General features: G+C 52.4%; 1 protein-coding gene across 5 annotated transcripts in view; it reads left to right on the top strand.

The window, feature by feature from the left end:
- Nucleotides 1-21,263, top strand: part of STARD8 (StAR related lipid transfer domain containing 8) — a 74,082-nt gene that overhangs the window by 34,643 nt on the left and 18,176 nt on the right. The window contains exon 1 of one of the 5 annotated variants that reach the window (XM_010973642.3): nucleotides 186-367. The exons of 1 other annotated variant lie outside the window; for it this stretch is intronic. In XM_010973642.3, the coding sequence (XP_010971944.2) occupies nucleotides 250-367 (118 nt within the window). In that variant the 5' untranslated portion in view covers nucleotides 186-249. Of the gene's footprint in view, nucleotides 1-185; nucleotides 368-6,857; nucleotides 7,004-21,263 lie in introns of those variants that run through there. 3 more of the 5 variants (XM_010973643.3, XM_045509182.2, XM_010973640.3) reach the window with 3 other exon arrangements.

The following is a 21,263-nucleotide window of genomic DNA, read 5'->3' as shown; positions in this document are numbered from 1 at the left end:
GGAGGCCCGATGGCTAAGGGGAGGCAGAATCATGGAGCTAAATTACTTGAGGCCAGTGTACAATAGAGAAGAGGGACTTCCTGCTCAAGGTGGGGGCGTGGAACTTTCAAATTGCCCCTGGTGGGGCGGGGCTCGCTCGGCCCCTCCCTCCCTCCAAGCTGCCCGGCTGCGCGCTCAGTCCCAGGGCGCCACACCAGGCGCCAGCGACCCCATTTGCTCGGCCGCGGGCTCAGGAGCCGCCGCGGACGCATGGCCCAGGCGCGAGGCTGGGAGCCGGCCTTGCGGTTTCCGAAGCTCAGGGCGTGGACGCCCTGGACGCCATCGGGTGTGAAGGGCACGCGCTGGGACCCGCCAAGCTGGAAACCAGGTGATCAGAGCTGGGCGGACCTTGCGGGAGGTCAGGGCTCGGCTGCACTTCAGCCCGGAGTCCCCCAGCCCCAGCGCTGCCGTCCCGCCGGCTCCACAAGGCGCCCCTTGCTGCTTCGTCCGCGGTTCCAGTCCCGTTTTCATCTATTAGTCCGCTGTCTGTTGGCCTAAACCCCGCCCCTTGGCTGGCAGGCCCCAATTTTCAGACCTTCCACCCCTGCAGCCTGCTTGCTTCTAATTCTTGGCCAGCTCTTGCTCTGTCCGTGTGTGTGCCATCCTTTCATCCCTACTGTCTGTTTGGCTTAGCCGCTACCCATCTCTCTCCCTCTGCCGCCATCCTCCTTTCAGAAAGAACAATGTTTTGGTTATTAACACATAGTAGGCGGTTCAATAAACAGTATGTTTCTGGCTCCCTATTCCTCCAGCACTTTCTCTGTCACTGCCTCCACCCTCCAGAATGTCTTCCTGTTCCACTATATGTCTGATCCTCGGTCTGTATTTTTACCTCTTCATTCCAATTCCTGTCTGTCCTTCTAACCCACGTTCTGTCTTTGAATTTTACTACCTTGTCGGTAGCTCCCTACACTCCTCATCATCCCAAGGGCCCCTTACTGCCCCCACTCAGTCTCTTAGGTGTGGGACACAGCCCAGCCCTCTTGGCAGCATGTTTTTAGTTTGAATTGCCTAAAATCTCCACTCGAAGGTCTGTTTCCACTAAAGTTGGTCTCCAAGAGTGCCTGGGACTTTGTCTTTTTTCAAATTGAAAAAATATATATTTCTTTGAACACTGAAAAAAAAAATTCCAGGCTCTGCCCATTCCTTTTCCCCGATAAATTCCCCCTTGCTCCCACCCAAATGCCAGATGGGAAATAGCAAACCGAATTGGGTTCCTTGACGTAGATTTGTCATAGAACGTGAATGCATTGAAGGAGAGGGTCTGCAGAAATTCTCACATCAGATGCTCTAATTGTACGTATGTGACACTAAAGACCAGAGAGGGCCAGACTCTCAGCCAGATCATACAGCATCTCAGTGGTAGAAGCAGGGTGGAAGCCAGAGTTGCAGTGTCCTGGTGCCTGATCCAGGAGCCTTGGTGGAAATGGGGCCCAGGAGCTTCTTTCCTGGTGTTTCTTGGTGGTCTGTGGATCTAGAGGTATCACATGTCCAACCTGGGAGACTTGCTGCCCTCTCTCACTTCATGTCCTCTGGGACCTAACCTGTCCGGCCATCTGCTTGGGTTGGGCATTCTCCATCTGGAGTTGCTGTGGCCTCCCACAGGGTATGGGAGCTCCAGGAAGACAGGGACCCCTATTGGGCCTATCTGTCATGTTCCCTGCCCAGCCTCTGCCAGTGCCTGGATGCCCATGTTGATTGACAGGTTGATGTGTATGGGATGGGTAGGGAAGCCCTGGCTGAAGTCAGATCAGAACTTTTATTTATTTATTGTGTGTGTGTTTGTGTGTAAGAGTATTGGGGAAGGGGGAGCTGTGCTTGGGCAAAGGCCCACTGAGATGGGACAGGGACTCCAACGCCAAGAACTCATACCTTTTGTTGAGTGCCCTTGAGCCACATTGTACATCACATGCCTTCTCTAATGTCATCCTGGGGCCTCTGAGAGGTATCATCCAGGGAAAGGAGACAGAGTGGATGGGTGGCCAGGGGATGGGCATGTCTGCCTGAATTGAGATTGCCAAGCCCCAGACTCATAATCACAGGATTGGTCTGGGCCATGCTGTGGGCGGGTCCTGGAAAAGCTACTCCCTTCCCTCATCCTCCAACTTCGTGGGCTGCAGCATGAGGTCAGGCTGTGGTGGGCTGGTGATGGAACCTGTGGGTAGGGAAGAAGAGCCTTCTCTTTCCTCCTCTGCCGTCTCCTCCTTACCCTCCCAGGTTTTGTCTTGGGAGCTGCTTCCTCAGAGGGCCATGTGGAAAGGTCCCAGGCAAGGGGGCAGGATCCTGAGCTCTGTTCATGTGCTCTGGGCATCTATCACTGCAGGATGAGCTGAGGGCAGCACTGGAGGCAGAGGCTGGGTTTCCAGCCCTCTGGGCTGGCTTGGCCTCAGCCGCCTCCCTTTCTCTGCCTGTCACCTCAGCTCTCCCCCTTCCTTTTCTCACTTTGCTCTTTCTTGCCTGGCCCCCAGCTAACCCCCATTTTCAGAAGACCCTCACACCCCCACCACCCTCTTTCTTTGCAGAAACCCCTTGCATGTAGGGTTTCCAGGATCCCCATCCCATGGGCACCCACAGAGAAGTTCATAGAAGCAGAGAATGCTCTGGAAAAAAGAGACCATGGAAACCAGGACCCAGCTCTATTTTTCCCAGATGAGGAAACTGAGCCTAGATTAGAAGGAGCAAGTTGGAGGGCTGAAACTAAATCAGGCAGAGGGGGCTGTTGGGAAGGGTAGAGGGCAGGCTTCTCTGCCCTCTGCTGCTTGTATGTGTGCAAGGTGAGGGCTTCTATTAGAAGCAGGCTTGCCTTTGCTCATTTCCCTTTAGCACAGTGACCTTCCTCTGAAGGACAGGAATGGCATGGGGTGTGGGGACTGCGGGTGGACATCCTGCTTTGGGTGTCTATGCCCAGTGTGACCCTACCTATTTCATTTGGGCCAAGGCAGGCCGACCTCCCCGAGGGAATAGGGCGGGAAGGAGGGGAGAGTGGGGTGTGGAAAACCTCTGCCACCTTTGAGATAGGCTAGTAAAGCCGGGGTGTGAAATGGAGCCCAGTTGGGTGGATGCTGAAGGCCATCCGGCTGACACTTTATCTTGTGTTTGTTGGAGACAGGGGGACAGGCTCTTGGAGGTCTGGGGAAGAGCTGGGGACAGTGACTGAGTTCTCCACCTCCAGCTGCCCAGTCCAAGTGTCTGGAGGCAGTTGCCGGTTGCCCCAACTCTGTCCTCTTGATGGCTCTGGGAGTGGGAGGCAGGTGGGAGGAAGTGAATGCCTCTGTGTCTCAACTTAGGGAGGGGGAGCCCGGAGAGGACAAGTGTCCCCTGAAACTCCCCTGGCCTGTGCCTGGCTAGGCCAGTGCTCTAGTTCCCCTTCCAGCCAGCCCAGCGCTCCCAGCCCAGCACAGAGCTACCCCTTTGCAGAGTGCTCTGGGCTGTGGGCTGAGAGCGGGTCTTTGTGCACCTCCCAGGACATAGCTGTCTGTCCCCCATCCCCACTTGGCAATGCTCAGTGAGGTGCCTGTGTGCCCCTTACCTTTGCAAGGCCCTCTCACCCCTCCATTCCCCCCTCCCACATCTGGCCCTACTCCAGCTGCTCCTCTTAGTGCAAAGCCCCCTGACGTGGCCACGGCTCTTCAGGAACTTTTTTTTTATGAGCTGTAACAGTCCCACGTTGTGGCAGCCTGATCAATAGCTCCCTTTCATGAGGCTGGGTGGGGGCCCTAAACCACTGAGGAGCAGGCCTTTACCCTCCCAAGCCTAACTGGTGGGCTTTCCATGATGCCTGCAGGAATCTGTGTGCAAGCATGAGTGCGTGTGTCAGGGCACCCGTGGTAACATGCTGGGTGGGGCTGGTCTGAGTGTAATTCAGATTCCCCTCACAGCTCCTACTCTTCTTTTTTTTTTCTTCCCAGCTGAGTTCCCTGGGATTATGTGCAGTTGATGTTGGCTGCATGGAAAAGAGTAGTGGAAGAGTCTGTTGGGTTCCTTCCTGATGCTCAGCTATTTCAGAGTGGGGCTGTGGGTCTGCCTGCAGCAGCCTGAGGAATCCCTTAGGCAGGAAGGGTCATAGGGACTGTTGTAAGTCCTCAGTTTGGCACTTATTAGGACCCAAGTGTCTCAGAGTGAGGCTCAGGGTAATGGCATAGGGACTTTCTCTCTGCCACTGCCTGGAAGCAAAGAGTTGACTGCCCCCAGCAAAAAGCTTAGCTTTGCAATACCTTCAGTGCCATCCTGTCACCTGTCACCCTTTACAGTATCCATTGTCTCAACTTTGCCCACTAGGAATTGTGCTCTACCCTCATTTTACAGGTGAAGAAACCGATGGTTGGCGTGGCACAATGATTTTGCCTGGGTGACACTGCCAGAGAGTAGTAGAACTGGGACTAGCACCCACCTCTCTTCCTTCCTGATCCAGACGTCACTCCACCATTGCTCAGTGCCTCTGTCACTGTATCTAACACCTAGAAGCCCCTTCTGGGTGCCAATCGCCAAGCCAAGTATAATTTAGTTCAGTGCCAAGGGCCTCAAGGCTCCAGTTATCTCCAAAGCCATTCAAGATGCAGTGCAGAAAGGAGCCTATGAAAAGGTACCATGTCCTCATCTTCCAGGCACCATTTCTGAATATCTGTTCTATGCAAGACTCTGGCTTAGGTTGGGGGTCAGGGCGGGGGAGGAGCTTGGCAAGCAAGGGCTCGTGGTGGTTGAAGGAGATGAGCTATCTGTTTTTCTGAAGAGGCTGAGCATTCCTTGATTTTCTGAAGCTCATGGGATAAGGTAAAGAGATCAGAAAAGATGCGGAGAGATAGCCTCGACATTGCTGGAACCATTTCAGAATGTCACAATGTGGGTGGCAAATATTAGGACTGTAGCTTTCGCTGACTATTGTGTTCACTCATTCAGCAGATGTTTTTTATTGAGTACCTAGTCTATGCCAGACACTGTGAAGCTCTTGTGCTAATTATTTATAGCAGTTGCTCCCTTTTGAACTATTTTTATAGTTTTTGTACTTTCTGTAGCTTTCCCTTTTGTAGCTTTCTGGTTTGGTTGCCTTTTTTTTTTTCTTGAAGAATTCGGTGTCTTACAACCCATTATCTCTGATTCAGTTAAATGTATCTACTAAAATTGGGTTTTTAGCTTACTGTTCATTTGATTGTATTTATTCATGGTTGTCCTTTGAGTATCTTTTAACATTTGTCCAGCCATTAGGAAATATTACTGAGAAAGGACTGTAGGTGCTGTGTTTGGTGTCAGGTGGTGGATGGAATCGGCTCTGACATGGTTTCCTGCCATTAAGGAAGCTATAGAATCATTGCAGGACTCACATTCTTATATCCTTCTAGCCTTGCTTTTCCAGAAGCAAGATAAGTTGGGCTCCAACTCAGAGCCCTGGGGATGCTTACACATGTAACAACCCAGACTCAGGAAGGAGGTCACCTCCCTTTCCACCCATCATAAGGGTTTCTGAGTCTGGGTATGATTTTGTTTCCAGGAGTGAGTTCTGGCATACAGGCCTCGTCTACATCCAAGACCCAAGGGGGCATGGCTCATCTTAAACAAAGTGCCAGCTGCACTCTTGCCATTGAGAGGAAAAGAAGGGTACACACTGGAGGTAGCCTCACTTCACCACGTCTCCTCTGATTCTCATCACGGCTGGCAGAGAAAGAAGGTGGGAGAATTCCGATTTGGCCTAGTGGACTGAAGGCCAGACAGGTGGGGGCACCTAGGGCTATGTCTGGCTCTGTCATTGCTTCAGATGATCTTAAGAAAGCTGAAGTCCTAAGAAACATTAATTTTTGCTCTCATCTGTGTTGGGTACTCTAGCCAACAAGTTGGATGCAGTCCTTGCTTTCTAGGAACCTCAGCTATACTCTCCCATCTGTTAGATATGGAATATCCCATCTGTTAAGAGAAAATAACCAGTGTGCAGTTATTGTTCCTGCCATGGATTTGCTGAGAAAAACGTGAGTGAGTCATCTCTTCTTAGTTTCTATATTTATAAACGTGGAGGATGGTGATTGAATGGCATGGGGTCTTGTGTACTCCCAGCCCTGGCTAATAGGCATCCCAATTCAACAGTGAAATCATAGCATGAACTTGTGTTGGACCCTTGTGAGGAAAGTCAAGAGAGAAGTCAAACCTTAACACTCCGTTTCTTACTGAATTTAAACAGGCTTTTTGGTGGTACTTGCTGTTACACCTCTTGGGAGCCCTCTTTTGCCATGATTAATGCATATGCCGCAAGTTTTTCCATGCATTTCTCTGTACAGGTAGAGTTTGGACTGGGGCAGAGAACTGGGAACCATGGGGAAGTTGCAGAATGCTGGGGCCTGAACAAGGTGGAAATGGCAACTTCCTGCTCAAATACCTCATGTTCTCTTGGTTGCCCCTAGTAATCAGAGATCTCAGCAAGTTGTGTCATCTCACCTCTCCATAAATTATCCTCAGCAAGCCACAGAACCTTCCTGCACACATGGCATATGTATTTAAATCCCCAACATGGTGCCAGACACATACAGAGCTCAATAAATATTAGTCTGCACGTCCGGCCAACCGGCTCCTTCACCCTCAGCCGCTGGCTCTCGGCCGGTGCCCTGTCCCAGCACCACCCCCATTCCGCCACGGTGTGAACTGAGGAAGAGGCAGAGGTGCGGGGATTGGAGGAGCGCAAAGGCAGAGCCCCGCCCACCACAATTGGGGCCGCATTCTGGGGAGTTCGGTGGGCCGGGCTGCGCCCTCATTGGTCGAAGGTCCTGTAGGTGGGCGGGGCGTCCCCGCCACCCGACTTGCTGCAGTTCCCTCCCTACCTGCGGCTAGAGTGGCCCCAAGTTGACAACAGCTAAGCGGCCGCGGCAGCTGCTCCTCTGGCTGGCACTGTTACCCTCGCCCGACCCCAAGCTCCGCGAGTGCTTCCTACCCGCCGGTTGCAGCGTGGGGATCTCAAACGCAAAGCGGTGGATACGGCCTCCAGGTGGGAGTTGGGGCGATAACCCGGGGAGGTCGGGATCGGCGGGGCGCCGGGACTCCCTCATCTCTCCTCGCCTCTCCGGTGAGCTCCCGTCCCGCTCTTAGAGGTTTGGCTGCGCAGCGTCCACAGGAGACGCGGAGGAAGCGAGCCAAGCCACTTGAGCCCCGGGATTTGAGGCCAGAGTCGCTGAAATTGGGGGACCCCCAGAGCCCGCCGGCCACGTTCCTCCCGAGGAAGCCCCGCGAGTGGCGTAGTGGGGTGGTGAAAGGCGGCGGTCCGCCCGTTATCCCCGGGCCTGGCGGGAGTCCGGAGCCCTGGCTCCTGGGCTTGGGAGGCAGACTGGTGCTGGGTGGGGTGGCGGGGCTTGGACTCTGTGGTCGTGTCACGCCGCTTTTCCTTTCCTCTCCTCCTTCCCCTGCTGTTGAGCGAATTTCCAGGAAGCCCCCGGTCGGGCGGCATGGGTTTTCCCCTTGGCCATTGCCTTCCCTTCTGAGAAACGCCCGGACTTTCCTGGTATTAGGGTAGCAGCGGGGATCAAGCGAAAACCTTTGGAAAAGTCGGTTCTTTCAAGGCTCACTTTCCCCATGAAATCCAAAAAGGAGTTTGGATTAGAGAACCTCTGAGGAAAGACCTTTTAGTGGAAGTTTTTGGGATTTCCAGATTAAGTAGTCTGGGGTTCTCTCCCCCATTTCTCTTCTCCCAAGATTCTTTAAAGTTAAGCATCGAGTTACCACTCAGGAAATCAAGGTTCAGCCACTAATGCATATGACCATAGGAAAGTCATGCTACTTCTGTGGGCCACAGTGTTTTCAACTGCACCTTGGGTGGTGGGCTCAATTTCAGTATCTAAAGGGCCAGTCTTTTCCGCCCTAACATTTGGTGACTTGGTGCATGGGTACAGGCTCTTGAACTGGCGGGTAAAGGGTTGTTTCTGAGATGCTTGGGGCAACAGGAGCTATGCAGATGGAGAGCCTTGTGATGGTTATGCAGCTAAGCCAGCTGGAAAACTAGTGGCGGTGGGGAGGGCAAGCAGGACAGCAGCCAGACTGAAGGTAGGGAGTAGAGCTGGTGCAGAGCCCCGGGTCCCAGAGGTTGGGCTGGAGGGCTCTGGCTTGTCTCCATCCCACTCAGAGCACCTAGACCTACTGACCCTGGAGGAGAGGGTGATGAATCACACTAGGGGCTATTTTCAAACCCTGGCTCTTCCCTGTTCCCGCCCCCACTCTAGGGGTTGATGTTCCCACCCACCATCTGTCTGACTGCTCTGAATTTTCCCTTAACTTTCATCCTCCTGGAATGAAGGAGAGACAATTCTTGTCTGGGAATGGGAGAGCAGGCAGCCCAAGGGTGTGGAGAAGGTGGTGGCTGCAGGTGGTTTCTGAGTGGTTAATAGAGTGAGCCAGAAGAGTATCATGGGAATGATGGTTTGGGAATAGGGGATTCTATCACCCTAAAGCTACATCTCCCATATCTCTGGGCATTCTGGGCTGGTCCTCATTTCTGGGATCTGGCCTTTGTCCAACTATGATCTGGATTTGGGATGTGGAATTTCTGCTCCCTGGATCTCTGTAGTTAGGTTAGAAAACACCACGTGGATAGAGTCTGGTCTCCCCTATTTGCTTGTGGGTCCTCCACTCCTTAAGCAACTCTTGGAGAAGTATGCTAAACCTCTCTGTGCATCTGTGGCTCCTCTCCCCAATCTGGAGAGGAGAAGCTGTTGGGAGATGATATCTGGAAGTGCTTAGGGCAAGAAGAGAGGCTGAAGGTACACAAAGGGGCTGTATACCCTAGGTGAGTTCTGGGAGCGGCAGAAGGGCCTTCCTTATTAAAGCACAATGCCTCCTGAGTTTGAGCAGAGGAGTGAAGAGAGTGGCGCAGAGAAGCCTGAACTTTGACCCTCTCTGTCTTCTTAAAGTATAAAAATTCCATTCTTAGGGCTACAGATTGGAGTGGGAGCAGAGGACCCCTGTAGCCAGGTATAGGGATAGTAGCAGCAACACAAAAGCAAGAAAGTCCCCAGGGGAGAAGAGGATGGAGTCTCTAATGAGGATGCTGTGGCAGCTGTCAGTGCTTTTCCACTAGGAGACTCCTGGAGCTCCCTGTTCCAGCCACAGAAAGTTCAGGTTCAAAAGATGGCAGGCTTGACAAAAGCAGGCTGTGCCCCCACCTTCTTGGGGAAGGTGGGGCACGAGGTCTCTTACTGGGAGAAGGAGTTACCTCTGGTTTGAATAGAATAAGGAGAACTTTTTTTCTTGTGCTCCCAGTTTAGGAAGGATCAAGCATCACAGCCCCTTGGAAAGCTGTTATTACATAAAATAGAGATTGAAGATATGAAAGATGCGAGGTGCTCTGGGATGGGATGTGTGAACCCACACTGTAACCTTAAACAGAGAAGTTGAGCAGAGGGCTGGGCACACAGTTGTTGGTGTCAAATTTTTATTGTGGCTTAATTCATCTCTGACCTGGGGCCTTGGTTTCTCTGTGTGTACTGGGGTAGGGAAAAGGGTCCTAGTAAATTTGAATCAGTGGACTGGAGGCCACGGTCTGGGCCCTTGTCATAAGTCTGAAGTGTTGTGTTTGTGTGTTGAGTCTCCTCTTGCCCAGCCCCCCACCTTGGGGACTTGCATGCCCACTATTGCTGTCCCTGTTTACTCTGACCACGCAGGGACTGTAGAACTAGATGTTAAGTTCCTTAGGAGTCCAGCATGGTGTGAGACAAGGAATAGGGGACTGGGAGCTGAACACATGGAGGTGTAAATCCAGGCTCTGCCGCTCCACTCAACCTCTCAGGCTCTGGGTTTCTCCCAGCTTTTCCCACCTCACTGGATTAAATGAGGGGATCCACAGCTAAGTGCTTTGTAAACTACCAAGTGCTGTATAAATTATTAGTCGTTAAGTTCAGGCTTGGTACTAGGTCCTGTTAACCCCTACCTTTATGGAATCTACCATCTAGTAGATGGGGGTTAGTGGCATGAATGATACATGACAAACTAAGTCTTTACCTCAATAAGGGCTTTAAAAATTATTGTGAAAAATTTCAAACATACATAAAAGTAGAGACAATTAATATAATAAGGTCCCATGTACTTAACTTCCCATGTCACTCAACTTCAACAGCCATTAGCTCATGGCCAGTCCTTACCTATTTATGCCTCCATCTACTTCATCTTCTTTCTGTTATTTGGAAATGGATCCCAGACACCTTATCAATTTCTCTATAGTCATATATACGTATATAAATTGGGGCACATAAAAAATGGACACTGCACCACTATCACACCTTAAAACAGTCCCTTGATATCATCATATATCCTGGCAGTGTTCATATTTCCAATTGTTGAGGAAAACATTTCGCCCAGAGAGCAATTGCTTTTGACCAAGGGGAAGGTGACTGACAGAGGCAGTGACATTTGAGCTGAACCTTGAAAGAGAAGCCCAGGAAAGGTCTGAGCTGGTGGGATTCTGGAGCCCTAGCCCCTTGTTTTACAGCATCGGCTGCTGTCTCTGAGGCTTGGACTCCAGGGCTGACTTGTGGAGGCTTCTTGTGGAAACTACGTGCCTTGGTTCTGCAGTGGTAAATAAGAGGTCGAACTCTCCCACTGGCCTCCCCAGTTCCAGGGCCACCCATGAGCTTGAGGTCGGCAGGCCTGGGAGAATTCCTAGGAGGCTGCTTGCCTCCCTGCCCCTCCCCTGCCCCTGGCTCTGGAGGCCAGTTCTAGTTCAGAGCAAAACAGGATGCATTCAGGATGAGCGTCTTTCCCAGCTTGTCATCTAATCACCATGACCCAGCTTGGAGCTTCCGCTCTCATTCATGATAAAAACCCTCACTGTCTCGCTTTTCCCTCCCACCCCAGCAAGGGTGTGCTGACTTCCTCCACATCCGGGCCGGCCCTCCTCCACCCCCATGTGGAGCTGAGGGAGAGCTTCCCTCATCCAGGCCTCACTGCCCCAGAGCCTCCTGCTCTTGGGCTGTCCTTGGGAGAGGAGTGGCCCCTTTCCAACCAGCCTGGGGTCCTGCCACCGCTTGGTTAATGATTGAGCCACATAATAACCACTTTGGAAAGTCACCTCCAGGGGATGGCCATTAACTACCTCCCAGTCCACCCCAGGCCTTAAAGGGACCCCATTTTGAGCCCTCCCCCTCCCCCAAGTGGACATTTCCAAACATACAGTCATGAGAACTTCTGTGGCCAATTAAACTTCTGCCCCTGTGTTTTCACTTGGGCAAACAGAAGTAGTCATTCACATTGCTTTAAGGAGACATATGCAGCTTGGGTGGTATTGAGAGGCGCAGGGAGTTGAATTGATTGGGATTCAGATGGGCAGTGGGGTAAGGTTTCTTTTTTTTTTTAAGGCATCAGCCTCAGAAGGGGGTGGGGGTGTTTCCGGGAGCACTTGACCCCCTGATCTAAAAGAGCCAGAAATGCCTACCCCAAAGGTTTGCCATTCCTGGGGGTGGGGTGAAGGGGCTGTGTGTATGTCTGTTTTCAGTACAGCTGTGGGTCCCTCCACACTGGGCTGGGGCATGAGGCCTGAGGCCTCCCTAGTGGAGGAGGAGGACTTCCTCAGAGAGCCTGTATCTTGACAAGCAGTGGGAGTTGGGGAGGGTCAGGCTAGGACACAGGTCCAATTTAGAAAGCTCTAGACCACAAGAAGTTTTCTGCAGTTGCAGTGAGACAAGAAGGAACCAACATTTAGTGAACCCTGTGGGCCTACTATAGGGTCAGGAAACCTGGCTGCCAATTGTCCACTCTGTAGCTACCTCTCCATGAGTGACTTCAAAGAAAACATTTGCTTTCTTTGGACCCAGATCTTTAAAATGGGCAGGGACTGTGCTGTGGACTCAGTGGTCTCTCAGGCTTCCTTGTAGCTATAAAAGTGTGCGTCCCCAGGCAAGAGCTTTTTCTTATCCACAAGGCAAAGGTGTGCCAGGCCCGGTCACTCAATAGTCTCAGCTGGCTGCTCAGTTTGGGCTGGCTGAGCCTCGAACAACCACAGCTTGGGTTTTCCTGGAGCATGAGCTTTTGTGCAGTTTCCCCTCCAGCCCCTCCTGATGTTTGTGTCGGTCCCAGGGGGCCACCCTCTGGCCCAGTCCACCACAAGTTAATGAGTGACCTACTCCTCCTGAGTAGTACCAGCCCAAGGTGCTCCTGGGATCCCGGGTCTCTGTGGGAAACAGCCAAGGGCCTAGCCAGCTCCGGTCACCTTGATGCTTCTCTCACGGCACCCTAGAGGAAGGAAGCAGACAGAGCTTGGGGAATAAGGGCCTTTAGAGGGCACTGGGTCTAACTCTCCTTCTGAAGCTTGGGTCTTCCCCACCCAGTACTTGTTCAGCTCTTGTCTTCCGTCTTCAATAAGTGGGAGCATAGTGTTTGAAGGCAGTTGCTTTCAGTCATGGAATCTCCAAAAAATTTCTTCCTATGTTGAGCTGATCTCTGCCTCCCTATGGCTTCTATCCCCAGGTCCCAGCTCTGCCCCTTGGTCCCCCCAGGCTCAGTCTGCTTGCTCTGACCTATGGACATCTGAGGACAGAACCCGATTCCCCCTGTGCTTTCTCCAGGCCATACACCCTCAGCTCCACCAAGTGCTCCTCCTGGGAGGACCTGGGACAAGTCCCCTTCCCAGCCTCTTTAGTGTTCTTTGCATATGCTACTGAATGTTGTTCTGTGGGTGGGAAATGGGGCTCTGGAAGCCCCTCATTCTCCTCTGTTTATTTGTAGCCTGAACTTTTCCATTATCTTTTCCTGGTGACTCCAGAAGGTAGATTCTGAACCCCTGGAGTCCTGGGCCCAAACACCATCTCATACAGCTCTGTCTGGTTTGTTTGTCCTGCCAGTCCAGCCAGCTCCCATGACCAGGGAGCCCTGGGAGGGTAGGGCTTCTTCTCGGTGCCCCCCACCCCCACCAACCCCAGCAGAGGGCAAGCCTGAGTCCAGGAGGTGCTCACCAGGATGAGCTGATGGCATCGTACTGTGTGGAGTTGCCTGTGGAGCCTGCTTTCCTGCCACTTGCTCTTGTCTCTTGGGCTGGTGGGGGTGGGGGAAGGGGCTATTTTAAGGAGCATCGAAGCTGGAAATGAGTCTGAGCCAGGCCCACAGTGGGGCCTAGAAGGGTGAATCAGACAGGGAGAAACACCCGCTGAGCCATTCCTCTAGCAGTTGATGACGATGATGGTGATGAGTCCTCCCCTTTGGTTAAAGTGTCCAAGGCACTTTCACTTCTATGACCCCATGCTGTTCTCAGAGCAGCCTGGTCAGTCAGACAGTGGGATCTCCCCCCTCCTGTGCAATCCAGGCTGATCCCCACCTGAGGCCCAGAGAGAGGAAGGGCACAGGCTCCAGGGAGGGAGGATTTGGAACCCAGGTCTTCTGACGCTCAGCACCCCGCCCCGGTTTCCCCCAAACCACACCTAGCAGCCAAGGCAGCTAGGGCTGACTTGGCAGCTTCCCCACCACAGAGGAACTTCTGCCTGGGCTGCAACTCTGTTCCCATGGTAGAGCAAGCGACCTCCAGGGGAAGTGCCCAAGGATTTCCTGTCCTTTATCGGGGCTGGCCAAAGGCAGGCCTGTCTGAGGTGTGAGATAGGCACTTATAGCCAGCTTCTCCGCTCCAGGCTGAGGTCAAGTCAGGTGGGGGCAGAGGCAGCGAGCTTGGGAAGTACTTTGTCCCAAACATCTGGCCTGAGCAGCTCCCACCTAAACAGGGTTAAATGGGCTAAACGGGCAAAACAGAGGGGGGCATGTGGGAAAGGGTCCAGAGCGGAGCCAAAGCGACCTCCACCCTGAATTGTGCACAGGGTGCCAGGGACAGGAGAGTGTCATAGTGAAGAGCGGGGACTCTGCTGTAACACAGCACTGGCTGACTTTGGACAAGTTACCTGACCTCTGTGAGCCTCCATTTTGTCACCTCTAAGATGGAGATATGTATGTACCTCATGGAGTTGCTGAATACTAAATCCAAACATATAAATAACACTCTCATGATTATTGTTGTTTAGTAGAACTTTCTGCCACCTTGTCACATGGCTGTTGCTCACTGACCTGGGGACAGGCAATGCTCAAACCTGCCACCTTCTGGGCATTAGGTATGGACTTTTCCATCACTTCAGAGTCCACCTCCTCCAGGAAATCTCTTCCTGGCCAGGCCCACCTACAGGGCTCCCTTCTTCTGGCCCTCCTTTAGTGGCATTTATGACGCTGTTATAGGCTGTCATAATGTTGATAGCACCAATACTAACAGTGAATGCTTCTCAATCCTTGACACATTTGAATTTACGTAGTTCCCGTGACAGTTCGGTGAGGCAGGGACTGCTATCATCATCCTCATTTGACGTGTGAAGAAACTGAGGTGAGGAGAGGTTAAATGAAGAACTTACCCAAGGTCATGCAGCTATGGAGGGATGGAGCTGGGATCAGGACCCAGGCAGTCTGACTCCACCACCCCCGCCCTTAGCGACCATGTCATGCTTCCCACTTCCCTTTCCCAGATGCCTGGCCAGGAGACAAGAGCTACGGCTTCTGCCCCTGACTGCTCACTGCACCCGCCAGCAATCAATCACTCCTGCGTGGACAGTCCCAGGTCCTTGCTGCCCCCTGTACCCCCATCCCCAGTGGACAGATGGAGATGAGAGAAAACACCAAGGGCTGGGTATCCATGCTCTATAGCGAGCTGCATTGGGGTGGGGGAGGGTGCCAGAGGGAGTTGGGGGTTGTCCCGACATCAGCCTGATTAGCACTTTCCAGCACTGAGGGTGGAGAGCAGGGTGCTGGGTGGCTTGGGGAAGAAGAAACATTTTAATGAGCTCTCTTGACAACCGGGTTGCATTATTTAGAAGGTGTGGGTGGTTAGGAGCAGGCAGGACGCTGTCTGGATTCACTTTTGTGAGCCCTCCAGCTGGTGTGGCCCATGCTAAAATTGGGTACATATGTGGGGGGCTTTTGTCTAGAAGCTGTATTCCTCCCTCAATGTTCCTACCTCAGGGCTCTTGGATACTGAAGTCTTCCTTCCCTCGGGCTGTACCAGCTGTCAGCTCCACTGCTTTTGAGCTCATTCTCTGTTATCTTGCCTCCCAACAAGCCCCAGGGGGTGCTTCAAAGGACAGTCCATCTTAGCCTCTGCCTCCCTGAGAAGGATGGGCGTGGTAGCAGCTCTGGCCAAGTATTCCAGGAGAGTTTGCCTTTTGTTCAATTTTCAGACCTTGGTGCCTACCATAGGGCCTGGTACTGGACAGGTGCTCTGGTAAATAAGTGCACAGCCAAGGGGGAGTGGATTTGGAGGGGAAAGCCTGACTTGGAAAAAGATCAACAGGAGGGCTATGGGGGGAAGGTATAGCTCAATGGCAGAGCACATGCCTAGCATGCACAAGGTCCTGGGTTCAATCCCCAGTACCTTCATTTAAAAATAAAACCCTAATTATCTCGCTTCCCACAAAAAGACAAACCAAACCAAACCAAAAACAAACAGGATGGCTATGAGCATTTAGACAGGCTCCTGGCTCCATCTGTAGTCCAACTGAAGCCACCTGACCGCCGCCTCAGTTGCCCCATTTGTGCAGCAGGCCTGCTTTGGCCAGGGCTGTTGTGGGGACCAAAGAGATGTGAGATGATCAGGTGCTTTCTTCACTGATGAGAACTTCCTTAAGGCTGACGGTTCATACTCAAAGCCCTTGGTATAGGCTTTTTGTGTCTACAGCCCAGGTAATTTCATCTGTTTAATGAGGAGGATTCTAACTTCTTGGTTCTGACTCTAGCCAGATCGCCTAGATTTGCATCTGGGCCCACCACTTCCTCACTGCTGACCTCGGGCAACTTACTCAATAGCTCTGGGCCTCAGTTTTCTCATTTGTCAAACAGAGAGATTATCAAAGCTTTTACCACACAGGGTGTTTGTGAAGATCCAGTGATGTGGACCATGTAAAAACTACCAAAAGTAATGCCTGGGACAAACTGATGACTTGTACCCTTTGGCTGTTAGTATTCTTATCTCATGTTATACCTGCAAAAACCTCGTGTCATCAGTACTATGATCATATCCCTGTTTGAACCGGATGAGGACCCTGATGCATAGAGAAGTAAAGTTTTGCCCAATATGATCTGTCTAAAGTCCTTAGCCCAGGACCTGACACATAGTCAGTACTCAGTAAATATTAGTGTCTATTATGAATTATTCAGTATCCTAAATCTCATTAGCAATCATGAACACAGCCCCAGCTGAGAAGTAGCAGAGTCGGAACTACAAGCCGTGTCTTCAGATTGCTAGCCTGTTACTCTCTCACTGTTATTCACTCACTGTACCCCAAAACCTGTCCACTCTGAGGTCTTCCACAGCCGTTAGACCAGCATTTGGGGTTCTCCATCCCTTCGCCCCAGCGTGACCGGAGCATGCATGCCATCACCCCTGCCCCTGCCCTCCACTTTGTGCTCAGTGTCACTACCCTCCCTTTGGCTGCGGGGCTGGGGGGAGGGCTTATGTCTACTGTTCCAGAGGGAACACAGGCCCTGCCTGAAGAGGCTACTTCTCTCCAGCCCCACTTCCTTTCAGTCAGAGACAATTTTTTCTGGATCTCAGGGTGGGGCCTGGCTTCTTCAAGGCATTTCCTGCCCAGGAGTTTATATTTGGCCTCAGCAAAAGGAAAGGGAAGTAGGGCTAGGAAAAGGGGGTGGTCAAAACAGGCGAGCACGAAGACTTTGCAGGTCAAGAGAGGGAAGCAGGGAGGTGGCTCAGGTCCCTTCTCTCAAGTGAGCTTGGATGCCCTCATGGGAGCTTGGGAAGGAGAGCTAAGTGCTCCTTGAGGCCAGAATGCCTCCTCCCTCGGGCAGAGTTCATTTTCCCTCCTCACACCTCTGGGCCTTGGTTCCTGGCCATGTAGTTTCTGCCCTGAGGCCAGGTGTGCTGCCAGTCAGCCAGTCTGCCGAGTTGTAGACATGGGCTCAGGTCTGTGTCCTTGCTGTGGGGATACTGGAGGAGAGGGTGGAGTCAGAGGCCTTGCATGCTGTTCAGTTGGGGAGCAAGACTTCCTGTCTAGGTGTTGCATGTACATTCAGTACATGTACATTCAGTACATGTACATTCAGTAGCATGTACCACACTGCAGTGGGGATACTGAGACCAAAAGGACCCAATGCAGTGGAGCTCCAGTTGAATGGAGGAGACAAACCTATGTGCTGCTGAGAAGGTAATGGAAATGTGCAGAGAGCCACTGAGTTTAACTAAGCCATTGGGTGGCAGGGAGTTGATGAGAGGTCAGGGAAGGAAGGCTTCATGAGAGGGGGTGTTTGACCCCCATCTTGATGACTAATAAGCATTTGCAGCTTCAAGTCAGGCTGGATCTAGGGGGTGGAGAGCCATAAGCACCAGGTGGAAAGCAGTCTGATGTCTGCTCTGGGCTGTGGGCAGTGAGGACCCTGTTAGGTTGAAGAATAGGAGATTGGCCAGGTCAGAGCTGGGCTCTTGGAAGAAGGAGCTGGCAGAAAGACCTGTTGAAAGGAGAGTCTGGAGGCTGGGAATTTGGAGGGCTGAAGTAATCCAGGCATGAGAACTGAGAGCACGATTGGGCATGGATGGCCGTGACTATTTGACGGAAAAGTTGATAGAACTTGATGGCTAAATACATGAGCAGAGAGAGGACAGACCAAGATGACTGGAGGTTTAAGCTTCAGGGTTTGGGGCCTCTAAAAGTAGGAAATCAGGAGATCTGTATTGGGAAGGCAAGATGGGTTTGTTCTTGGTCCCCACGGAGGGTCCTCTCTTGAGCCTCCCAGAAGAGAGAGTGCAGGAAGAGGATCCGTCTCTCTACTCAGCCAGCCACTGCAGATCACACAGACTTCTGTTCCGGGTCTAGACTTTGGTGAGTGGCCATTAGAAGATGGGGAAACTGCAACTTAGACAGAGGTACTGGCCTGCCCAAGATCACCTGACAAGTTCCTAGTGGAGCTAGGACCAGAATGTAGTTCTCCTGACCTTCAGTCCAATACTCTTTCCACCCATACCCCAGTGGAGAGCAGCAACATCTGCCCCAGACCGGTTAGGCTGGCATCTCTTGCCTCCAGGCTGGGGACTGGAGGGGATGGAGTAGCACGTGGCTTATTAAAACACCTGTCTTTCCCTGTCACCATGACCTTGTCAGAGCACCTGGGAGGGGGTTGGGGGTGGGATCCCCTGAGGGCAAGAAAAGCTAATGGAGCCACTGATGCAGAGCAGGTGGCAGCTTTGACCTTCACTGTCACCAGGAAGCCCTGGGCCGGGCAGGAATGTCAGCTGCCTGCTTTGGCCCTGCTGAATCAAGTGCTTGCCTAGGAGACCACGGGCTGTGCTGACTCTGGACCCCAATTCTCAAGCAGCTCCAGCAGACCAGAGGCCTGGGTTAGCCATGGGCCCCTCATCACCCTCCCTCACTTACAGCTGTGCACTGGGGCTTGGGCCACAGCTTTGTGAGGGAGGAGGGATATAGTTGGGGGTTCCTTGCAGAACTTCTGTCTTTATAAAAACTCCAAACAGGAACTGCCACCTCTCCCTGGCTGATCCTGCAAGGGGTCCATAGTGTCCAAAGACAAGGGACTTCCAGTCAATACTGCACCCATTCTTCCCTTCACTCCTCAGGACATCCCCATGGTGAGCTGGGGCTGCCTGGAAGTGCCTGAGGCCCTCAGGTATGGTGGAGGCTGCCCCTCAGGATCTCACACTTCAGGTCTGAAGTCAGCCTTTCTTTTATTGTGGGAGGTGTTCTGTGCATTGTGGGATGTTTAGCAGCATCACTGGGCTCTACTTGGTAGATGCAAGTAGTATCCTTTTCCAGCTGTGATGACCACAAATGTCTCCCGACATTGTCAAGCTCTCTCGGGGGTAAAATTGTCTGTGATTGAGAATCCCTTTGGCCCTGTGGCCTTGATAATGGACTTGGAGTGTTAAGGAGAGACGGGTGTTAGACTGGAGGGCCGCACAGATGAACCGGCCACTGGCCAGCAAGAAGATTCAGCGGCTTGGTTTTGTTGCCACCCAGTCCCACAGTACTATATCTTCCTGGGCCATATGCCATCATGGCACCTTAGTTGTGACGGGGAGACTCCAAAAGCACTGCCCGCATGGACCTAGGATGTTGGCATCCGCTATAGCTCCAGATGAGACCAGGCTCGCATCTGAACAGGTGCAACAGAGGCCCCGAGTTCTGCCCAGCGACCTAACAAGCCAGAGGCCAGCCAGTGTCTAGCACTGCCAAGCTGGGCTGCTTGACATCGGCAGCCTTGCTGCAGTGTACCTCCTGCGAGGGCTGGAATGTGGGATGAGAGCTATTTTGGTCTCATCTCCCTTCCTCCCTCTGCCTCCCTCCTCTGTAAGATCTAGTTAAGAGTTGTGCTTCCAGCTCAGAGCAGCAAGAACAGGAGAGACAATGAGTGCACCTGACCTCCCAGCAGACAGGGCATCATAGACCCCCTGAATGTCTGCTCCAAGGTCAGGAGGGGAAGTCTTGGCAGCCCTAGAACCCTTGACAGCTCTTAGTACCAGCCCTTGTGAAGGCCCCTCTCCCTTGGTCCCTCCAAGAGAAAGGCGGCACAGCCAGGCAGTCACCTGTTGCAGCCCATCTGCAAAGGGCCCCTGCGAACCTGGAGGACCCCTCTGTGCAAATTCAAATGAAGCATGCCTTCAAGGCTGGAATCCAAGGCTCAAGGCCAAGTGGGCACACTTCTCAGGGCCCAGACCCCTTTGTGTGGGAGGGTGGGAGAGTGGAAGGAGCTGATCATAAGCACTTGAGGCCATTTGAGATATGAGCCCTCTGCCAGAAGGCTGACATCTCCTTAAGCGGCATCCCTCTCTAGGAGTGGAGGTGGGCCAAAGAATGGGGCCTTGCATCGGCCAAGAGAAATGATCTGAGAAGCTGTTTGCCAGGACATGGCATTTCCCAGGTGCAGCAGCAGGACCCGGAGTGGTAGGCGGACCCTCTGCCCACCTTAGGTACCAGCTTGGCATCACAGAGCCCACCTTGGGAACTTGAGTTGTCATATAGACAGTGGCCCCCAGGTCCTTCTTCGTTCCCCTCCCCCCCAAACACTGGCCCTTCCTTCCTGTCCTCCCTGAAGGTGGGAGAGACCAGGCTGAAACAAACCTTGTTCTGGAGACAGCCATCCTGCGGTGAGGGCCACGGAGGAGATGTCTTTCCAAATAGGCAGCTAATTAAGGTAAAGGAAACCAACACATTTGTTGAAAGCTGCTTTACAGAGTAGGTCAGCTAACTGTCTGATTAAATTACCTTCATGAACACCCACAGATGTGTCCTCTCCTGTCCTACCACATGCATTCATATCACTGTCATTGGGTCTGGAGAGAACACGGGCCAGTGATTAGAATGGATCTGAGTATGGCCTCTTGCTGGAATTTTTCCAGAGACCTACGGCTGAAGGTTTTAAGCTGGCCATGTCTGTTTAGGGCAGTGGTTCTCGATCTTAGCTGTGCTTCAGAGAGCTCTCAAAACCAAAAACAAAAAAATACCCACCCCTGTCCCCAGAGAGTCTAATTTAATTGGCCAAGATTTAATTAGGGCCTAGGCACTGGCATTTAAAAGCTCCCCAGATTATAACCAGTAGTCCACGTCGAGAGGAGACTGCTCCAGCAGTAACAAGGACACTTTGATCTGGGCGTCTGTGACATCTACCCATTGCTTGTCCTGGGCCCTGGGTCTTGCCTAGCCCCTAGGCCTCAGCTGGACTTTGGGTTGGGATGGAGTGCACTGAACAAGGGCCTGGGCAGCTCTCTCACAGCCCACTGGGTGACCAAAAGGCATAAAGGCTCGACTCCCCCAACAGTGGTATGAAGGGGTTGGAGTTGGTGAGTGAAGAGGGTAGCTGGGTGAGGCTTGAGTTCTGGCAGCTTAGCTGCCTGTCACCCTTTTTACTCCTAGCTCTCTTTCTCACTTCTCTACACTTAGGACACAGTCTGAACTGAGCTGCAAAGAGCCTGCGAATACACAGTTCAAGAATCCTTAGGAAAAGCAGCCCTCTCTTATGATCACTTTCATACATCTGCTTTCCAGACCAGACAGACCCCGGCCAGATGCACCCAGTAACCCTAGAGGTAGGCAGGAAATTTGTTAGTCCTCTCTGTATAGGTTTGGAAACCGAAGCTTAGAGAGTAAAACAAGTCGCTAAGATGACTTCGGCAGCCAGTGGGGGAAGCCGGCTTGATTGGAAAAAGCTTCTTCTCCAACTCAGTTTAGGCATTATTGCACTTCGGCAGTGGGAAACATTGCTGCCTTTCTTGTGGGTGTGTAAGC

This window comes from Camelus bactrianus, chromosome X, assembly GCF_048773025.1.
Source record: "Camelus bactrianus isolate YW-2024 breed Bactrian camel chromosome X, ASM4877302v1, whole genome shotgun sequence".
Taxonomy (NCBI): Eukaryota; Metazoa; Chordata; class Mammalia; order Artiodactyla; family Camelidae; genus Camelus; species Camelus bactrianus.
Note: the sequence above shows the minus strand (reverse complement) of the source record. Positions and strands in the feature narration are given on the sequence as shown.